The 19,053-nt window shown below is 38.8% G+C and overlaps 1 protein-coding gene across 2 annotated transcripts in view; it reads right to left on the reverse strand.

The window, feature by feature from the left end:
- Window positions 1-19,053, reverse strand: part of PEPD (peptidase D) — a 140,156-nt gene that overhangs the window by 36,084 nt on the left and 85,019 nt on the right. For both annotated transcript variants that reach the window (XM_074881154.1, XM_074881153.1), the window contains 2 exons: window positions 18,727-18,804; window positions 1,576-1,724 (listed from right to left, as the gene is read on the reverse strand). In XM_074881154.1, the coding sequence (XP_074737255.1) occupies window positions 1,576-1,724; window positions 18,727-18,804 (227 nt within the window). The remainder of the gene's footprint in view (window positions 1-1,575; window positions 1,725-18,726; window positions 18,805-19,053) is intronic.

A 19,053-nucleotide genomic window follows, 5' to 3' on the forward strand; every position in this document is an offset into this window, starting at 1 on the left:
TTTTTGAGAGCTCATTAGAGGAAAATATAATAATATTGTCAGATTTCTTGCATCAGTGGACAGATGGGTTAAAAGCTGCAAAAGAACTAGGGTACAAGCCATACAGACCTCAAAAGCAGACTTTTCCAGATGATGAAAATTTCTGCACATTACAGGACTCTACCCAGATCTGTAATTCAACAGAGTGTGAAAGGTCCAGGTTGCATTTCACTACACAGAGGTACCAAACGAACCAGTCCACAGAACATGTTTAACCTGCTTTCTGGAGCCAGAAAATTCACCATTACTAGTCTCATAAACAGCATTTGCACCATTCTCCTGAACTAAAGCACAGTGAGAACATAAAGTTCAGTTCCATCTTCTGCCAGACATTAAGAATGATTTCTCTGTCTACGAATCTCAAATTCCCAAGGCCTAGTAAAGGATTCTTACAACTACTTTTCAGAAATACGTAACTTAGTATGTCCTTATTTTCTGACACCGTAAATAAAGTAAACTGAGGAATTCTCTACACCATCCTGACTACAGCATCATAGTAGCTCTCAAGTTCTGAAGATAGTCCGCAACTTATTAGCATGAAATACTGCCAAAAATGTAACATGAAATTAGAGGTGGCACTGAAATGCAAAGTAAACTATGAAGAGGAACAGGAACAAGATTCTTCAGGGGAGAAACAGCAGATGATGGAGAACACACATTGTTACTAAAATGGCAAAATATCTAGTCTCATTTTGCAGATAAGCTTCAAGTGTTATTGCTCCCTTCCAAGCTGCAAAAATGAACAGTGCTGCTGGCAGCTTGTATAACAGGAAAATTACATATGTTCTGACTGGCAATCCAGAGAGCCCATGCACTCAAGGCCTGATGATTGAAAGCTAATATGGTAAATTTAAAGGATAAGTGTGCTTTGTGCATTAAGTACATTTTTCTCGAAGTTGTTCTATTAGTAATACTCAGAAATGTTCAAGTTGTTTCAACTATGAAATGGTATACTTGATAAATTAGCTTGCCTGCTAATGCATACAGTGAAGCATGCAATAGCCAGTGCTTTCTACAGCTTTTTGAGGGTAATTGAGTATCCTTCCCAAAGATGTACACTCCATTCTCTTTTTCAACAGAAGATTTCTATTGAGCTTACATGTAAAATACAGAAAACACTTGAAACAAACCAAAGCACGACACACGTGTTCACCCAAACTGACTTCAGTCTTCAGCATAAAGCTTCCTGAAAAGATGGCTGCCAGTGTAAACACACACCAGAGTAACTGCTGTCACCACTAGATTAAAGGAATAAAAAAAAAAAGTGGAAGATTAAAATACCTTTTAAATTTTATTAATAATTGTTTGTGTTACTTCTTTAAAAGTGTTGTATGAAAAATGTTGTGTGTCCTCCACGTCACATAATGCCACAAAACGTCCTCCTCTATCCTCCATTAGGTGCTGTTTAAACATGGAAATTAATTTTGTCATCTTGTTCCTTTCCAGCACTTTCTAAAGTACAAACATAATTGTCTTGACAGCCTGAATGCTGCCATCAAGCTCGTCAATTCCTGCTGACATGTACCGATCTTTTACCTGGCTTGACTGCTTTCATTACAGCCCGCGATGACTTCAGCACTGCTTCGTAGACAGCCCTCTGGTCAGGAGTGAACTTTCCATTTGCAGGGAAGGTGCAGGTGATGTCGGAGCCATAGCAGTAATACTCTCCTCCCATGTCGAACAGACTAAAAAGAAAACAGAGGAGGAAGAAATGAAAATTTAATTCAAAAGAAATAATAGAACAGAAGACATTTCTCCTGCTTTGCACTTAAAATGTCATCTGCATTTTGGTAGTTGGCCATATAATCACCACTTGAATGCTGTTCCTAAGTAAAATAAGACAATCTCCTAACAGAAAGGTATCTGCATTGCATATGGCTTAAATGGTCAATCTTACAGGCTGCAGTGGTCCTGGGTGAAAACACTGAGAGAATGCATAAAGAAAGATAAAAAGTACAGAAGGAAGGAATCTACTTCAAGCTCTTCAGTTCCAGTTTCTAAGACCTCTTCTCAGAAGAAAAAAACATTTCTTTTTTTTCTTTCCTGAAAAATGTTAGCACCACACGAAGGGTCTAACCTCAAAACTTAACAGAGAAATGTTAATTAAATTATGGCCATTTGTATCTAAGTGTCAAAACACATCTGATAGTTTAAATAAAATGTCCCTAATAAAGGTTGACCGCCACTGCTCACATTATAGATTTTCCTTTAAGACAAATTTGCCTAACGGGGATTAAAGAAACAAGGATTATGGGAAGATCCAACCAGAAAAAAAAAACATTTAGTACAGTTTTCTGCATCAGAGGTAGAAGAAAAAAAAAAAGATATTTAGTGCTTTCTTTTATGGGGATAAAAAACCTGCTTTACCCCTTGAGAAGCATATTTATTCTACACGATTCACCACTCATTGCTCAGCTGCCAGAAATCAATCTGCAAGAATAGCAAGTGGGTCTCTACACCCTTGTGAGAACCAGGTTAGACATTTGCAATACTATGCTTCTTGAGGTTACCTGATAAGGCACTGGTTTCAGCAGGCTCAAAAATCAGCAAATAACCAAATAATCATTTGGACCAAACAATACTTGAGCAAATAACCCTCCTAGTTCATCATATGTTGATTACGAGGCGGCACATTTCACATATGACTTTGGTCTTGACACACAGTATTTGTGTGACCTGCTGATTTCTCAGGTAATGAATCAGAGTTGAAATCTGCTAATTTAAGTCTTCTTCCAACCACCTCAAACAAATGTGTGAGTCTCTTATCATCCTAAGAAATATAATCTTCCTTCACTGTGTGTAAAAAACTTGGAGTTTTCTTCCTCTTGCTTATGCTTCACAGAAAAGTCAATCAGACAACACAAGCAGAAGAAAGGACAGTCCACTTGGGGTACCCTCTCTGCCAGAGTCCTAATTACAGCAGTAATTAGGAAAACCATGCAGTGCAGCTCTGTCCCCAACCCACATACATGACTAGGTAAAGATAAGTGTAAGCTACCACAAAAAGTGGCACAGCACTCAGCTGTAAATGTTCACCATTTCCAACATAACTGTCACTGAAAGCAACAGACAATAAGTAAGCGAAGGCAATCATGATAAAGCTAAACAGGGCTGGGACTCTTCTTGCTGCATTGCATACACAGACACACACTCCTGAAGATTTGGTCCAAGAAATTTTAAAATCCACCCCGCAATTTCCTCCATGAACAAATCTTTGCACTGAGTGCAAGCCCTGCTGAAGTCATCGCCAGCCTCCCCAAACTGGGCAAGGTTCACCTGCAGAGAGACTTGCAGGACTGGAACTTCAGGAACAAACCGGATGGTTTACAGATGCAGAACTGCACAAGGCTTAAAGCTACAGGAGCAAACTCCTTAGAGGAATGCTAAAGAGAGAACTGCAAAGTTATATATGTACATGCAGAGCTAATACAAACCCTATATACATTCACTTACATATGAAATATGGTATGTTAAAACAGAAAGTTGCTAATTGAAAGAAGATATACAATAGACAGCAAATATCAGACCCACAGGGTAAAAAACCCATGATTTGACACCAACATAGCAACTATAAACCAGCCTAGCCAAACCTCAAAATCAGAAACCCCATCAACACTGCATAAGTTTTGATTTTATGGTTAATTTGCTTCTAAAAATAACTAATGATACACACAAAAAATCTAAGAATACAGAAAACTAGTTGCAGCAACTAAGAATCATGTAAGAAGCTGCTATGTTCTCTATTCCAACAAGATACAGATTTCAGATTAGTTCTAAATCTTTCACCCTATCCCAGACTGAACCCTTTCAAAATCACAAAACAAGTTTCAAGGTGCTTTGTGAGATTTAGAGCAGTTTTGTGGCCTAACTCTGTTGAATTTAAAAGTCTAAGTGTCCATTCAGCACGGTGACAGTAAAGCTGTGACCAACAGCTTCCAAACTCCCTGTCCACGTCTACCAGAAGTTGCTATGCCTTCTGTATTTTACTAGGAGAACAGTCATTCTGAACTTACCATCGGCAAAATTTTAGCTATGTCTTTAACCTTAAAATTTTCAGCATTTTCTCAAACCCATTCATCACTTGGTGGTTGTTAAATAGTTTTTTGAGATTGGATCACTGAGTAATGAAAAAAAAAAAAAATCATAAAGCTAATAGTACACCAAAACAAGGCTCACAAGCTAGGAAGCACCATGTGTTTAGGTTTCTTGGCTTCCAGACAAGAGGAGACATGAGGAAAGATGATCTTTCAAATTCTACCTCGGAGCACAACACACCATCCAGCCTGTATGCTTCAGTGAAAAAGCATCCAAACCAAACTGTATGTTTGGGAGATATTTTGGCTCTTATTGGGATTATCTTCCATTTAACTTCAGTTGGGAACATATCCATTAGTTAAAATTCTGCCCAAGACACGGAAATAGCCCAAATATTGCAGTTACCTGGAGGAAATAATGGGAGCCTGAGAAGATCCCAGTTTCATACCTTTGCTTGCCAGGCAAAATAAGTGGTCAAGCACATTAAGTCCAATAAAATGCATGTGAGCTACTATCTTCTCCTGTTGACTAACTGGAAAAAATTTCTAAAAGCAGTTCCTTTAATCCTGGTTTCTTAGAAAAAATACATTTATTTTATCCTGCAATTTGATGGTAACTGCTAGTAAACTGCTAGTAAAAGAGATATTATTAATGCATTACCTGCCTGATAACGCATTCTTACAAGGGTCATGTACGGAAACAACTACTTACTGTTATTTGGACTGTTATCAAATCTGGCAACAATCTAAACAAATTAAATGCACAAATGAAAATAGGCTTTATAGGCATCTTAATCTATGGCTTGCCTTTTAAGAACTGTTTAATGTAGAGTAACATATGCAATAATACAACGTATCTCCAAACTCTACTATAATCCCCTTTTAGATAAATTAAGTGCTACACATCTAGCAGATTGTATACGTTGTCTATCACAAAACTTAATTGTGAATTCTGTTTTCTGTTTAATGAGGAAAAATTTAATTCCAGAACAAGCCTTTCTCCACTCCTTTTTCAGCAAGGATGCAATTGTTAATTACCGATTTCAATGAATGCAGGGATGATGTGTCTAAGGTTGTCAGATTTCTGAGGTGTCTTGAATGGGAAGGTGGCCAGAGGAGTGTCACTGATCAGAGGGGTGCATGGTTGTATGTCAAAGTTCTCACTGATTTCACTTGAAGCTGATGAAGTCTTTTGTTGCATAGGTCACTCTTTCAAGAGAGAAGTTAACCTTGCTTTGCATTACTTTGTTGGGAGCAAAAGCAATGAAAATCTGCCTGGCTTTATTTCAGGGTCAAAAGTGCATGATGTATAAAGCAGATTTAACAGTCAGAAGACCTGAGCACTCTCTAAAAATTCCATGTTACTGTTTCAAATTGTTTTCTAGAAGTAATAAGAAGCTATACCACATGTAGAAGATGCATAGCAAAAATATTCCAAACTCCTCCTTGGAAGCATGGGCATGCCTCTCCTAAGGAAGGCTTCAGTTCTGTGTATATATATATAATCTTTCCTCCCAAACATATTGCAAAATACTGTAAACATTATTAACTAAAACTGAACAATGCAAAGTATGAGAAAAATCAGATAACCTGTCAGTTGTTCTACTGACAGAATGACTTGCTTACATATCATTAATACAACGTTAGCCAACAGCATCAAAAAAAAAGTTGCCTTCTGCATCTGTTTTAGAAGTCACCTTCAAAAATGACTAAGCATTTCATTCCTTTCACAGGAAAAAGGTTTGACACCACAACTTAAAATCACTTTTTACATAAAACTGTATCAAATCAAAAAGAAGCAGGAACACATGTCACCTGCCACAGCCTTTCAGAAAGGATGGGCTGGGTGTGCCCCTCCTCACAGGAGCTTCGCAGCCCTTCCCTGGCAGGTCCCTGGTGCCGCTGGCAGTGTCCCTTCCACGTCCAACCGAAATGAGTTTCTGCTCCCTGTGCAGGAACCCCAGATGGGAGTTGGGAGAAAATATTTCAAGTCTTGTCGATTTTAAAGTGAATACAGCCTTGTAAGTCAGTACTGCAACAGAAGTGCTACACAACACGATGCACAAAAGCTTTTTTTTCCCCTCTCATCCCTCTGAAACAATACGGATGAGTAAGACATAGCTGTGTTACTTCCACAGAATATTGGCACCACAAAATGCAAATTTATAGTTACATCTTTGGCTTTCAAGCCCAGAAAAATAATATGCATTTCGGTATCAATTTTAGCTTTCTTGACCTCTGACCTTTGAAGCATCACAAAACACTTTGCATAACACTTCAGATCTGAAAACTGTGGACTATGATCAGCCATGCTTCTTTTCTTCATAGTCACTGTATACCATTTTTTTTTAAATAAAGCATCATCTTCCTCTAAGCACGTATTTTACTTTTATAGGCTTGCTGACACTTTTATTGTCAAATAATTTGAAACTGCCAGGCAATGAAGCAAATTATGGCCAATATCACAATGGGAAGCAATACTTTATTTGGGATATCTGAGCCATGTGTATGAATCGTTATGATCCAACAACCAACCCAACCCAAAGACAAGCTCTTGCAGGCATTTCTCAGGAAGCCTAGAGCTTCTCCCATGAGCTAACGCATAAAGCTGTCACCTTCCTTCCCTACAGATCTGCTTGGCCTGTACACTCAGAACTGGATCTCCTCACGATAGTTACAAAACCAAATTATTTTTCTGCAGTTGTTAACACCACAGAGTGATGACTGCAGTGAAACCCAGGTGGAATTCCTCCTGGTGCAACGCACTGCAGCACGGGGTTGTACTGAGTGTCACCCGTCTGCAACCCATGTCCTCCCCAGCTTCTCTTCTCAGGACAAAACCTTCCCTTCTCCCGAGTGGGTTTGCAAAACTAGCAATTAGAAAACGGATATTGCCATATCTTACCGTGCCCTCCTCATACCTCAGGTTACAGGTAAAAAGGTATGAATACTGATGCGCTTTACTCAGCGACGTTTACTGAGGTGTTAGGGTTTTGAGCCATTATTAACCAACATACCTATGAGCAGCCAACACTGATGAACTGGTGTCAGCCCAATCCTAGAACAGGAGGAATAAAGGTACGCACGACCTTTTCCTCCTCTTACTGCAGTAAGACCAAGTCATCCCCAGCTGGAGATTTGATTCTGTGACCTTGCTGTACTCTGCTCCAAGTTCACAGAGTGCTTCATGCAGCAATTAAATCTTTAAGTATTCATGCACTATCAAAATCCAACCATTTGTTTGGTTAAACTCTTCTAAGGCAATTTCAAGCTTTAGGAAGCTAGGTATCAGCATTCCTATGTGATACGTCTTTGGAAACACGCCAAATGATTTGGAAATAGGGTGGCTTAATAGCAGACCACAAGAATGAATTATAGTAAATGATATCACAAGTAAGAAAATGGAGAGTTAAGTGACACTCTTTTTCATCCACTTGCATCCTGACTAGCCAAGAGTTACCAATTAAAAAAGCAACACCAAGTAAGATAACATTGCAAACCCCAACAAATAACTGGAATGGTATAGTGCAAAGTCCCACCATGCTCAGGACGGTTTGTTTTTTTTAAGAGGTGCCCTGCTGTGACCAGCTTCCATCTGACAAGATAGAGAGAGAGCTTGTAGTGGCTCTGTCTTGAAGCCAGGCTTGTCTTGCTGATTTAAGGCCAGCTTTTTGTTGTCAGCACCCCTGGAGTCAAGAGTAACCTTAGAAAAATGCTAAAGAATATTTTTTGTGTAGGAAATGGGGTTCTGGGTATTCACAAGAAAACATCAAGTTTTTGTTTAAGCCTCCTGAAAATCCTGTAGTCCACACAGGTGATGCAACTACAGAGACACAAAATGACTACATGACTATTCTTCATCTAGTTGCAATTTACATAACCACGTGGCCCTCTATTTTTTGTGTTTGTCCTCAATCATGTCCTTTCAACTTTTCCATGACTTTCCCATCTGTGCTCCTCTTGTAGCACTGTCTCTCTTAAGGCTTTCCCAGAGTATTATAGATAATGGAAAGCTTGCCTCAACCTTCTCTCACAGAAGATGACAAGATATGCCACTAAACTCACAAAGAGGGTGGAAAAAAAAAAAAAGTATCTGTCTACACTGAGTTTTGAAGGAGAGAGGATTCCCTGCCTGTACTTCTACAACACCAACTACAGAGACTTCAGTGGCTGTAGCAAAAATATACAAAAGTTTGAGCTGGCTGGATTAAAAAAAAAAAAAAAAAAAAAGACAGCAACCAACCAAAAAAAAAAAACCTTCTCCAGGTGTTCGTGCCTTGCACTGCCCAGGGTTTCCTCTCACTGCAACAGACACAGAAACACTGGCTCGCAGAAGCAGGGCAGCAGCGTGATGCAGAGATGAGCAGCAGGAGGTGGGTGTGCGCTGCTCTGACCCGCTGTCACAGGGAAGGTGTGCCTCTGCTCTGCCGCTCCATCCCCACTGCCGAGAAAAAATGGCTTCCTCAACCAACAACAGTGTGTGGGAGTGCCCTCTCTCACAATGATCTGAGCCAAGCAGAAGAACTTCAGATCCATTTATCTCACAGGATATGAAAACTCAATCTCCCTGAATTCACCAAATGAGCTGCACTAAGAGTTGGTTCAGTAAACACCCACGTATTCTAGTAAGATTTTACGTGCTATTTTCACACACAGGTTAGGAATCCCTTGCTTACAGTATTTATCTCTTGAAGAAATCTAAGACAACAGCCTTAAGCTTCTGTGCTAAATAAATTAATTTCCATGATCAAGTATAACACCTCTTCCATCCCCATGCAGTCCACATTAATGCCTTACGAAAAATGTCAAGTTTGCCAGAGTAAAGAGCCAAAAACCTTTTGATTGGCTTGTTCACAGCTAAATTTGCCCCTGAATACCATCTCCCAGTGTTTCTGCTAAGCAGAGGAACATCTCTAATACAGAACTGCTGCATACAAATAAAGAATTGGGAACACCACGCTAGTATTGCTGGGTTAGAAGGAGGCAGCAGCAATGGAGGCTTCACAAGATGCAGAAGGTAAACTGCCAGTACTGCCTGCTTAACACCTCTGCCAGACCCACGCAGGCAATGTGCCAGAGATCAGGAAAAGTCTCAGGTGAGGTTCTGACAAAAGGGTTACCTGTTTGACTTGTCTTCTTGCTGAATGGGTGATTTTTTTCTGGCTTTATTATCCTAATTATTATCCATTTTTAATTGGCATATTTAATAAGCAACAGTACTCTCTTTAGCAGAGACAACTCTTTGCTGAAGTCAACCTAACAGAGATGGCAGCAAACTCCAAGTTTTGGCCAGTTTCCACCCGTTAGGAGCCTCCCCACTGGAAAGGCGGTATCTGGGGCGTTCACGGCTCCGGCTGACTTGCTCAAACAAGGAGCAAGGATGTCAGAGCTGCAGGGAAGAGAAGGGAGCACGCAAGGAGAAGCCTGTATTGGCAGTTGAGTGCTTCCCAATCAAACCGAGGACAGCAAACCTCATTAGCTTCTCACCGGAATGTGAGATACCAGCACACGGTAACAAGAACAACACAGCTACATTTTCAGGTTACTAAAATTTTGCAGTTGACTAAACCAGTCCATTTCTAGATGTCTTCTGAGAAGCAGAAGATACCTACTGAAAGTGAACTGTAGAAGTTTGATACTTCTAAAGCGGGCCACCATTCTTAGATGCTAACATTTGGACTTAAGAGCCTTAGCTTTCAGCAGTGTTTTTGGACACTCTGACCTGTGCTTCCCAGCCTGGACAAACAACCCCAGAGATCACAGGAGTAGGTGAAGTGTCAAACCTTACTTACTGATTTTTACTGTAAATACTGTCAAATTGTCTTATGTGTGTATGCGTGTGCTCACACACACGTGTCCATGTAAGTAAAAGGATAACACTTCAATTTTTTTTCCATGATGAAAACTGGGCCAGTGTCCAATGGTACAGGTTCATTTAGTTTTTTAGACATCCTGGGGTTGTTCAAGCAACCTCCAAGTTATCAGTTCTCAAATGGAATCCACCAGGTAGGATGACAACAATGCAAAAAACCAGACAAGACAGTTGCTAGCCTTTCCATGGACAGGCCAAGTGCACAGTAATGAAGGCAGCAACTAGTATTTATGAAGAGGAGGCTGCCTATTCCCTAGCCAAGCATGCTGTTTTGCCAGTAAGAACATTTTTTCCTATTCGAAAGAAATGCCTACTCTTCATGGCAGCACCTCAAGTTGAAAGTATAGTACTGCAATGTACAACCGAAATCAGAAATATTCTTGCCCTAAAGACCTAAATTGGCTCAGCCTAGATGTGGAGCAGTATTACACTAGAAGGACTCCTGAGGCCCTGGCTCTGCAAGACTGTACCTCCACCACGGGGTAACAAGTGGTTCTCTGCACAGACTCAAGAGAAGACCCAACGCTGTCCCTAATACAGGTACTGGGAATTACATTTGGTTTGGGGAGATACACAAAGGGTGCATTGGAGACTAACTGTACCTTCCATCTGAGTCATATATTGGTTTAAAAGCCAGGCAGACTCCCTCTAAAATTGTATTTTGACCTATACAATTGAGTTCCCCACACCAAGAGCAAGGAGAAAGATTTTACTACTGAAATCCATTCAAGATAAGCAACAACCATCAAGAGTACTTCTATCATACTTTATGTGTATCTGTATTAACAAAGACCACCATAAAGAGTGGATTACACTAAATGGCATTTATAAATGATCAATATTAAATCAACAGCTATTAAAACAATACTGCTTGTTTTCTTTAAAGAGATGAACAACCTAATCAAATCAGTCCAACAGCAGCCATAGCAACCTCACGCACTCAGTTTTTTTCAGACTATACTGGGAATGCTAAGCTAAAACTATGACAGATAAAACTCATTTACAGATGACAATTAAAAAGACATTTCACATACACAATAGAGAGCATAAAATTAAGAGGCAGACCATAACACAGCACTTAAAGGAAAGCTAAAATTTGTTACAGCAAACACGATATTAATATTTAGCGACCTCTGCTTTGGTTAAAAGGCTTATACATTTCGGACAGTAGGCAACCTCATAGCCTGAATTAACCAGTACTAAGAGAACACATATTCAATTAGAGCAAAATTATTGTTATTTCTAGCAAATATATTTTTATACTTTTAATCAAATTCAATTTTTCTAGATTAGCATAAAATTAATATAGTCTATAGGTACAACAAAAAGAAAAATACCTACACTTGATGAAAATAGTAAATATTAATCAAGCCAGAGGAATCAAGCCAAAGAAATTATTTCAGAAATGGATAGCCAGTTGATTTTGCAATCAACCAGTAAGTAGTAGCAATGTACTTTGTATTATTATTAGAAACAAAACCATAACTAACAACAAGTTATTTCAAAACTGCAGACTGAAAGGTTAAAGCTAACCATAATTTTTGCATATTATTACAGCATCAAATTTCAAAATGCATAAAAAAATGCATGAGGCCAAATGAAAATACTAGTCTCACCCACATAAAATAGTTGAGCATTTACATCTGACACATTAATATCCTAGGATCTTAAAAGCAGTGCTTTCAAGAAGTAATAAATACAATATTTTGTTCCGTAGGATAAATTGTTTTAATAGCAGACAATGAAGTACTTGGGGTGGAAAAGGGAGGACTTGCATTATCTGATGTGAAAAGATCAGTCAGTTCCTGCTTTTTAATGCAACATTGCCCCCATCTGGACAATTTAATTTTGGTTTATAGGTTGACAGTATCAAAAGAACTTGGTAAAACTCAGTGTAAATTCCAAAAAAGTTTGGAAAAGAGTCACAACAAATTTCTATCATCTTTTGTAGGATATTTTTTTCAAGCTCATCCAAGTCTTTTAGTTGAGTTATTGAAAGTCTTCTCAATATTTTCTTGAAACAAATGATAGCCACTCAGTACTCATAAAAAGAGCTTTTATAATATACACGTACTCATTCATGCAAAAAAGAGAATAGTGCATCTTCTACATATAACACTGTACAATATTAAGATAAATATGCTGATATAGTTTCAATGCAATATGTATACTACATATGCATATTGTATGTATGTATAAAAGATAAATGCACGTAGCTTACACAGAAAATGACAAATCTTTTGATTGCAGAAAGCCATATATTATGCTTTTAGATCAAAGAAGTAAAATTAGCAAAGTAACTTCTATTCTACCTAATAGAAGGCTTAGCCTTCATGAATAACCATGAACAACTGAATCTGACCAGTTCTTGCAATAAGCAACTTTCTTTTGCAATATTCTTCACACACCTTGGAGTGACCAACAACTCCAGGAAGCCTGAAAACTGTCCTTTGTCTCTTCTGAGCAATTAAAAATTAAAAAGGCCTGAACACTTAGGATCTTCCCTCTCTGTTTCATCCAGAACAACCTTTTGCAACTACCTGTACTTGCAGTCAAGAAAAACTCCCTATGATGAACAAAGCTTCTGAAATGTCAAGAGGAGGAACACTAGAAGTTAAACAGGATCTTCTGACAGCACCAGAAGTTATAATAATAAAAAATTTATTAAGAGGTACATATAAGTGCCAAATGGAAGGAAAGAAAACCAAGGTTAACACAACTTGAGTGGAATGCACATTATAGACATAAAGGCAGTGCTCCTGGAAGGTTGTTGTGCCTTTGCTCTGGCAAGTACAACACATTACCAATATCAAAACATGGGACAATCATCACCTCCTTCCAGAGAGCACTTATTTTAGTGCCCTCTGGTGTCAGTATTATACTGATGCCTTAAAATTGCATTAGGATATTAAGGAGAGAAATAAAAAGCAAAATATTGCTCAGAGTTAAATTATTCCATTAAAGTCTTTTTGCAACACTAGACTGCTTTCCATACTCCCAACTCTATTATTTGACTAAGCAAATAACAATACCTGTTAATACAGTCAAGACATAGTTAAAACATTTAACAAAGGTGCATTATGCTAAGATTGTACTCTTATGACAGGATGTGTTTGACTTTGTGACACAAACAAAACGTCCCTAGTGCTTAAAATCTGGTACCTGAATGCAGTAAAACTATCTGCAGATAAAACTTGTTTTACTGCCATCACCAGCAGGTCTTGGAAACAGCAGCGAGCTTTTGCAGCAGGAAACATCCTGCTCCACCAAGGATACTGTACTCTTCTCAACACTTTCATTGAAATCAGTAAGCTTAAATCTGAGAGTGTTAAAGGAAACAGTCAAATATAATGAAAGACATCATCTGACGATCCAACCTGTTTCCATTTAAACTTCTGAAGTTATTTTATAAATAATAGATAGTCCCACGTGAATACAAGGTTAATGGTCTCTCTCTCTGAGGTCTGCTGCACTGCACAAGCAGTTGATGCTGCATTCCTGTTATTTATGCTTTCACCCAAGCCCTCTTAATAAATTACACTCTGGCCCTCACTCCAGGGAGGACTACTACCCCGTGCTAACTGCCTGTGCTGCACCAGGCCCTGGATGCGCAGGTGGAGGTACCAAACGCCTGTCCTCTGCCGGGCGTGAGGAGCAGACACAGCACAGCCTCGCGGCACCACCGGTGAGGGCAGTCCAAGGGGGGACCTGCCCATGTGCCGGGAAAGGAAACGGCGCCACACATCCAGACCTTCATTAACATTGTGACTTAGGAGGATATTTCAGAATATTAAAAATGCTTCAGCAGAATAAACAATTATTTTCAGTATTTTGCAAAGCCAGAACAGACCAACTAACCCCCAAAAATGTCATCAGGTGCTTGAAGGTCAGTGAACCTGACAATAAAAGTTGCTTACTAAGTGCTGAATTTTCACTGAGACACATTTGTCAGATGCCATAAAAAGACTAAGACCTGCAACTCGTGACACCTGCAGAAAACCATCTCAGGTAATAGCCATATCTATTTCAGTGACATCTGGGGTCAGGCTTATTTTCTCACATTTCTATTATTTAAGTGTGAGCCTCATCATGAAGAATCAATCTTTATTTTAACATCATAGAAGCATTTTCTATTTGTCAAACATTGCACGAGCCCTGCTGATCAATTGCAATAAACCAATCAACTCCTGACATGTCTTTGGTGCACGGCAATGCCAAGAATCCACAAAGGCAGACTGCACGAATTGCTAGGCAGCAAATTCAAAGCAATAAAATATCATTTTCTTGAATACCTTCTCAAAATCAAAATGTAAAGTACACACTTCAGGTTCAGCACCTCTCATGATTCCCACAACAAACCACCGAACCACAAAGGTGAGAAGAGACCTTTGCCTTGCCCCAGGCCTCCTCTGCTGCAGCCTATCTAATGTGATGGCCAGTTTTCTCCTTTCCCGACAGCCGTGGTGTGGCTCCACACTGCTGCACCACTAGGGCAGGGGCAGAAGACAGAAGGGAGGACCTAAGGGGATTTGCTTCCTTCATTTTTAAGAAAGCAGGTGCTTTCATTTTTCAGAAAGCAGATGCTGATTTGTTGAGACTAATGGTTTTTGAAGAAACACACTGGCTTTGACTGAACTTTTCATGGACGCTATTTGCCAGGGTCAAGTCATAACTTCCAGTCAAAGTCAGAGATCAATTTGAGGGGAGCTGAAACCAGAGGTTTCAGTCTCCCACGAGGGCTCTCTAATCACTGAACCAGTGTTTTGCCAGTGCAAACAAAAGCAAAATAGCTGCAAAAGGAGAGATGGTGAGACACTTGCCTGGGAAGAATGAGTAATGCAGGGGATGCCATTCAATGGACAGGAGCCCCAGGTGCTCATCTGCTCTTGATTTTTGCATAGCGGGGAGTCGGAGCTCTGCTCCTTGAATTTATTTGGGTTTCTTTTTCTTCTTGAGCAAAAACTTTTAATTTCATTCTACTCCTGCCCAAACTTTGAAAGACCTTGGATTGTGGAGGCTGGGAGGGTAGCTCAAAAACCCCTGCAAAATTTGGTTTAGTTACTTTCTGGCTCTGGTCTTGATGGAGGCCTCTCGTATACAAGGCAGGAGACTGCAAACTACAACAAGCACTTCTGCTTATGACTCCACTTTCCATATTACAAAATGTAGTTACAGCCTCCCTACAGAAACAGCAGGCGTCTTGGCACACAAGGAGTAATGCAATACCTTGGGATACTGCAGTAAACCTCAGTCTTGGGCTCAGCTTCTATCCAAGCTGTCACAGGTTTAAGATGACAGAAGAAAATCAGTATTGGCGCGTTAGCTTGGCTGTACATCATCACTGCATGCCATGATTTGCAACATTGTGAGTAGAAAATATTATTTAAAGGTAATACCAAATGAAAGGGTAGAGTGCCTAGAATTGCGATTCACCAGGGTGGTCAGCCTACCCATTTACCTGCATGACCTTTTTGACCATGGAGACAATAGATGCTTGCTTAGGAGAAGTGTTTGGTTTAGACGATATTGATCATACTATTTAAAAAATGTTCACCACATAGATGTTATAGCACATGAATTATTTATATAAAACACCAACTTGCTGTTATTGCAATATTTACTTTTAATATCAGTATAAGTGAACATATCTATTGAATACCTAAACTTCCCTAAAAATATTGGGTTTTATTGCAATCATAATGTTTTGTGTTAGCTATTTTGTTTTTAATATTTAATAGACTGAAAATAACAGTCATGCTTAGCAATACAGTCCATATCAAGAAGTGTCAGAAATTCTCTTTATAGTCCTTGACTTGCACTGAGATTTTTGGCACAGAAACTGGACCTGTAAAAGTGTGGATTACGATGCAGTATCACAGATGTAATTCCATACCAGTTTCTTACAGAAGCAATAAATCCATTTGATGTAGATTAATTTTCAAAAATGAGCATCATAAAACCCAGTTGTTCTAAACCTGTCACAGTTTTTAAAGGAGTGAAAATAACAGTCTTAAAAAAAAAAATTAAAATGCAATAGCACAAGTATTTTTGTCTATGATCTCCTGTTGATACCACAAAATCCTTGTAACTCATATTCTTAAAAGAGCAAACAAAGCATGCACTTGGTGTTTCAAAGCAGCAAAGCATTAATTTTCCAAATCTATTTTTCCTAACGTTCAGGTACTTTGTTGACTTATTTACTACACTTACTGCGCTGCACTGCTTTGTACATAAAAATCCTAAGCAGTACATTTCTGCAAAATTCTTGCATGTTAAGTCATATCCACTAAATAATGTTAAGAAAAAGATAGGAAATTCTACTGAATAATTTAATAAAAATTATACCAAGTATCCAATCTTCCAGTTCTATTACGTACAAGTGTAGGAAACGTTAAATTAGATTTATACCAAAATACTGGTGGAAGCAGAAGTAACCCTTAAAACACTTCTACCTCTTTTTCACCAAAAGTAAAGCCATTTTTTCTCTATGTTCAGGGCTTCCTATGATTATCCAACAGAGGGCTCCCAGTAGCTATTAAAAAGCTTAATTGAGAGCCAAATATACAAACTCTAACATACACATACAAATCAGCATACTGTCATTTTAATAAGCTGTTCTGTATGCACATACATGCACACCTATACCCAATTTAGAAATTTGTAAAAGCGTACAGTAAAACCACACAGGTAGTGAGTGCCTTGTCATAACTTGTATGCTGCGAAAGTAGGCTAGCTCAAGGTTTTTTCCAAAACATTATTTTTAACTGTGGAAAATTAGTGTATTTTTAAATCACCTTTACAAAAATTAATTTACATTTTCTTAGAAATTCTTTACTCTCACTTGAGCAAAATACTAAGAAAATCACGCGGAGCAAAGTTTGATTGCTACGTGACTAACAGTCAGGGGGAGCAAGGGCAGAGACTTGAAACCCAGGCAGGTGCTTGTGCACATGGAGAACTTATTTGCTAAAGCCAATCTATACCTGACAAACTTCATCTCATCAAGACAAAGATGCAACTGGACCGCTTCAGCAAGAGGATATTTCAAACTAGGTTAAACTTTCTTCTCATTGTTAAGATGATTACAAATTGAGGTTGCAGAACAGTAGTTTTGAAATGCTTAAGTAATCAACGTACTTGGTAGGTTATGTTTTTCTGACATTCAGATATCTAAGGCTAATAAGGCCCAAACATTTTTTTAAGGTTTTGCCAATACAGCAGGAAATCTGAGTTTGTGAAGAGTCTTGGTATGTGCTCTTGGGGTTTAGGAAGGACTTCAGCCATCTACTAAACTGTCCTCAGACACTGTAAGTAAAAGGGTCCTATGTATACCCTTCACTCTGAGGTCTCCCAGTAATACTATTCCCCTCACCATTTAAAGGCCTTAATTTTAAATACAGACCATCATAATGCAATGTGGAATATCTTCTCTCAGAAACATACGCTGAGACTTCCTGTAGGCTACACACTTCTTTTGATAATTTAATTGAATGCCACAGCCCATACGGTATCATGTTGGTGTGTCTTGTCTCATCAAAAAGCCTCACAGCACTTTATCTACTCAAACACAATGTGATCATAAGTCAAAGCTATTGTTCTGCAATAAATTAATGTATTTGATGGGTTTAGTAAGCTATTCACCACAGATGAAGATAATACATAAACTATTGTACAAGAAGCTTTTAAAAAAGTTTTTACAGTATTGAAAATAAATTACTTATCTGTAATTCAGTATGTTCATTGTGCAGCATCTGCAGATGTGCCCAGAACATTAGCCAACATGGCATAGTTTTTAACTTCTGAGATTCAATTTGTTTTCCGTAATAGTTTTTGAGCTTATCTATGATGATACTAATTTGCTTTCCTCCACACCTTTACATTCAACTGTGAAAATACATACCTGCACCCTTTTTGCACGTGTTACAAAAGAAATCTGATAGATATCCTCCACTGAATGCTGGTGATTAACTCCTCCAAAAGTAATTCTGCACTTTTATAAATGCAGGCTTTTTGACCAAAGTCTTAGGAGGTGAAGTACAAAAGAGATATTCTGCTACGTTACACACCACACAATTAGGTTTGTCTTTCAATTTATAGCAATGTATTTGGAGCTTTCATTCACCCTGCTTTTATCTGCAGTCATACTACAAAGCATGTGGACATGTAATGCAAGTAGAGAAAAATTTATGGTATTTGCAAGTGTATTATGGCAATGCTAAACTCTAAGCAAAATCTTTTTAGAAATTTTTGACACAATACAGAACTAGAAGCACCCTGCCCTAACCTGAACTGAGATGAGTTTGATCTCCTCACACTTTCAGGCCGGGGTGTCTGGGTGTGCGTACGCATTTGGAAAATCTAATCCATATTGCAATTTGATGCAATTCTTTAAAAGTAGCCAACAGTCTCTCGACCCTCCACCTTACTATCACAGCCCAGGTTTGGAACGGAGGTTCATGAGCAAACTCAGATGCCAATTTTTGCAACTGCCCTTGTACTTAGAATACAGTCATTTCTTAAACTAAATTCTAAGTGCCTTTGGCACAGAAGTGTTTGGGAACAATCTCTCTTTCCCTTGCAACTGGAGATGCAGGTATACAGGACCTTTGGAAGAAACCTGACTAGTCTGGCATGCAACATCACATTCTATTTTAAAGATATGGACTTTCATCATTATACAGCCATCATTTTACTAATTAAGTCCAAGAGTACATATAATGCATGCATGGAAACAGTGCTAGCATTACAAAAATATCAAGCAAATTCTAATCCTTGACTTACCACAAGTCTCCATCTTCAATAGTCTTATCATTTGGGGCTCCAGCATGGCCGTAGTGTAAAACAGATGAGTTCTCCCCACTGACAGGTGAAAAGAAAATTCAGCATGATTAACGGAAGAAGAAACAACACACACAACATGAGAACACAGTAAACATGACATTGTAATTATCAGTGTATTCATATATTAAACACAAAATTTTGCAGTCGTTAAGAACTGCCATAGGCCCTGCCCTGGCATGGGCTGTAATAGTACACCCTGCAGATCGTTCCGCAGAAATGGGTACAGAATGGTCATTTTGCTACTCTGGCTGCAAGATACGACCTTCC

Source organism: Strix uralensis, chromosome 12 (assembly GCF_047716275.1).
Source record: "Strix uralensis isolate ZFMK-TIS-50842 chromosome 12, bStrUra1, whole genome shotgun sequence".
In the NCBI taxonomy this organism is placed as follows: Eukaryota; Metazoa; Chordata; class Aves; order Strigiformes; family Strigidae; genus Strix; species Strix uralensis.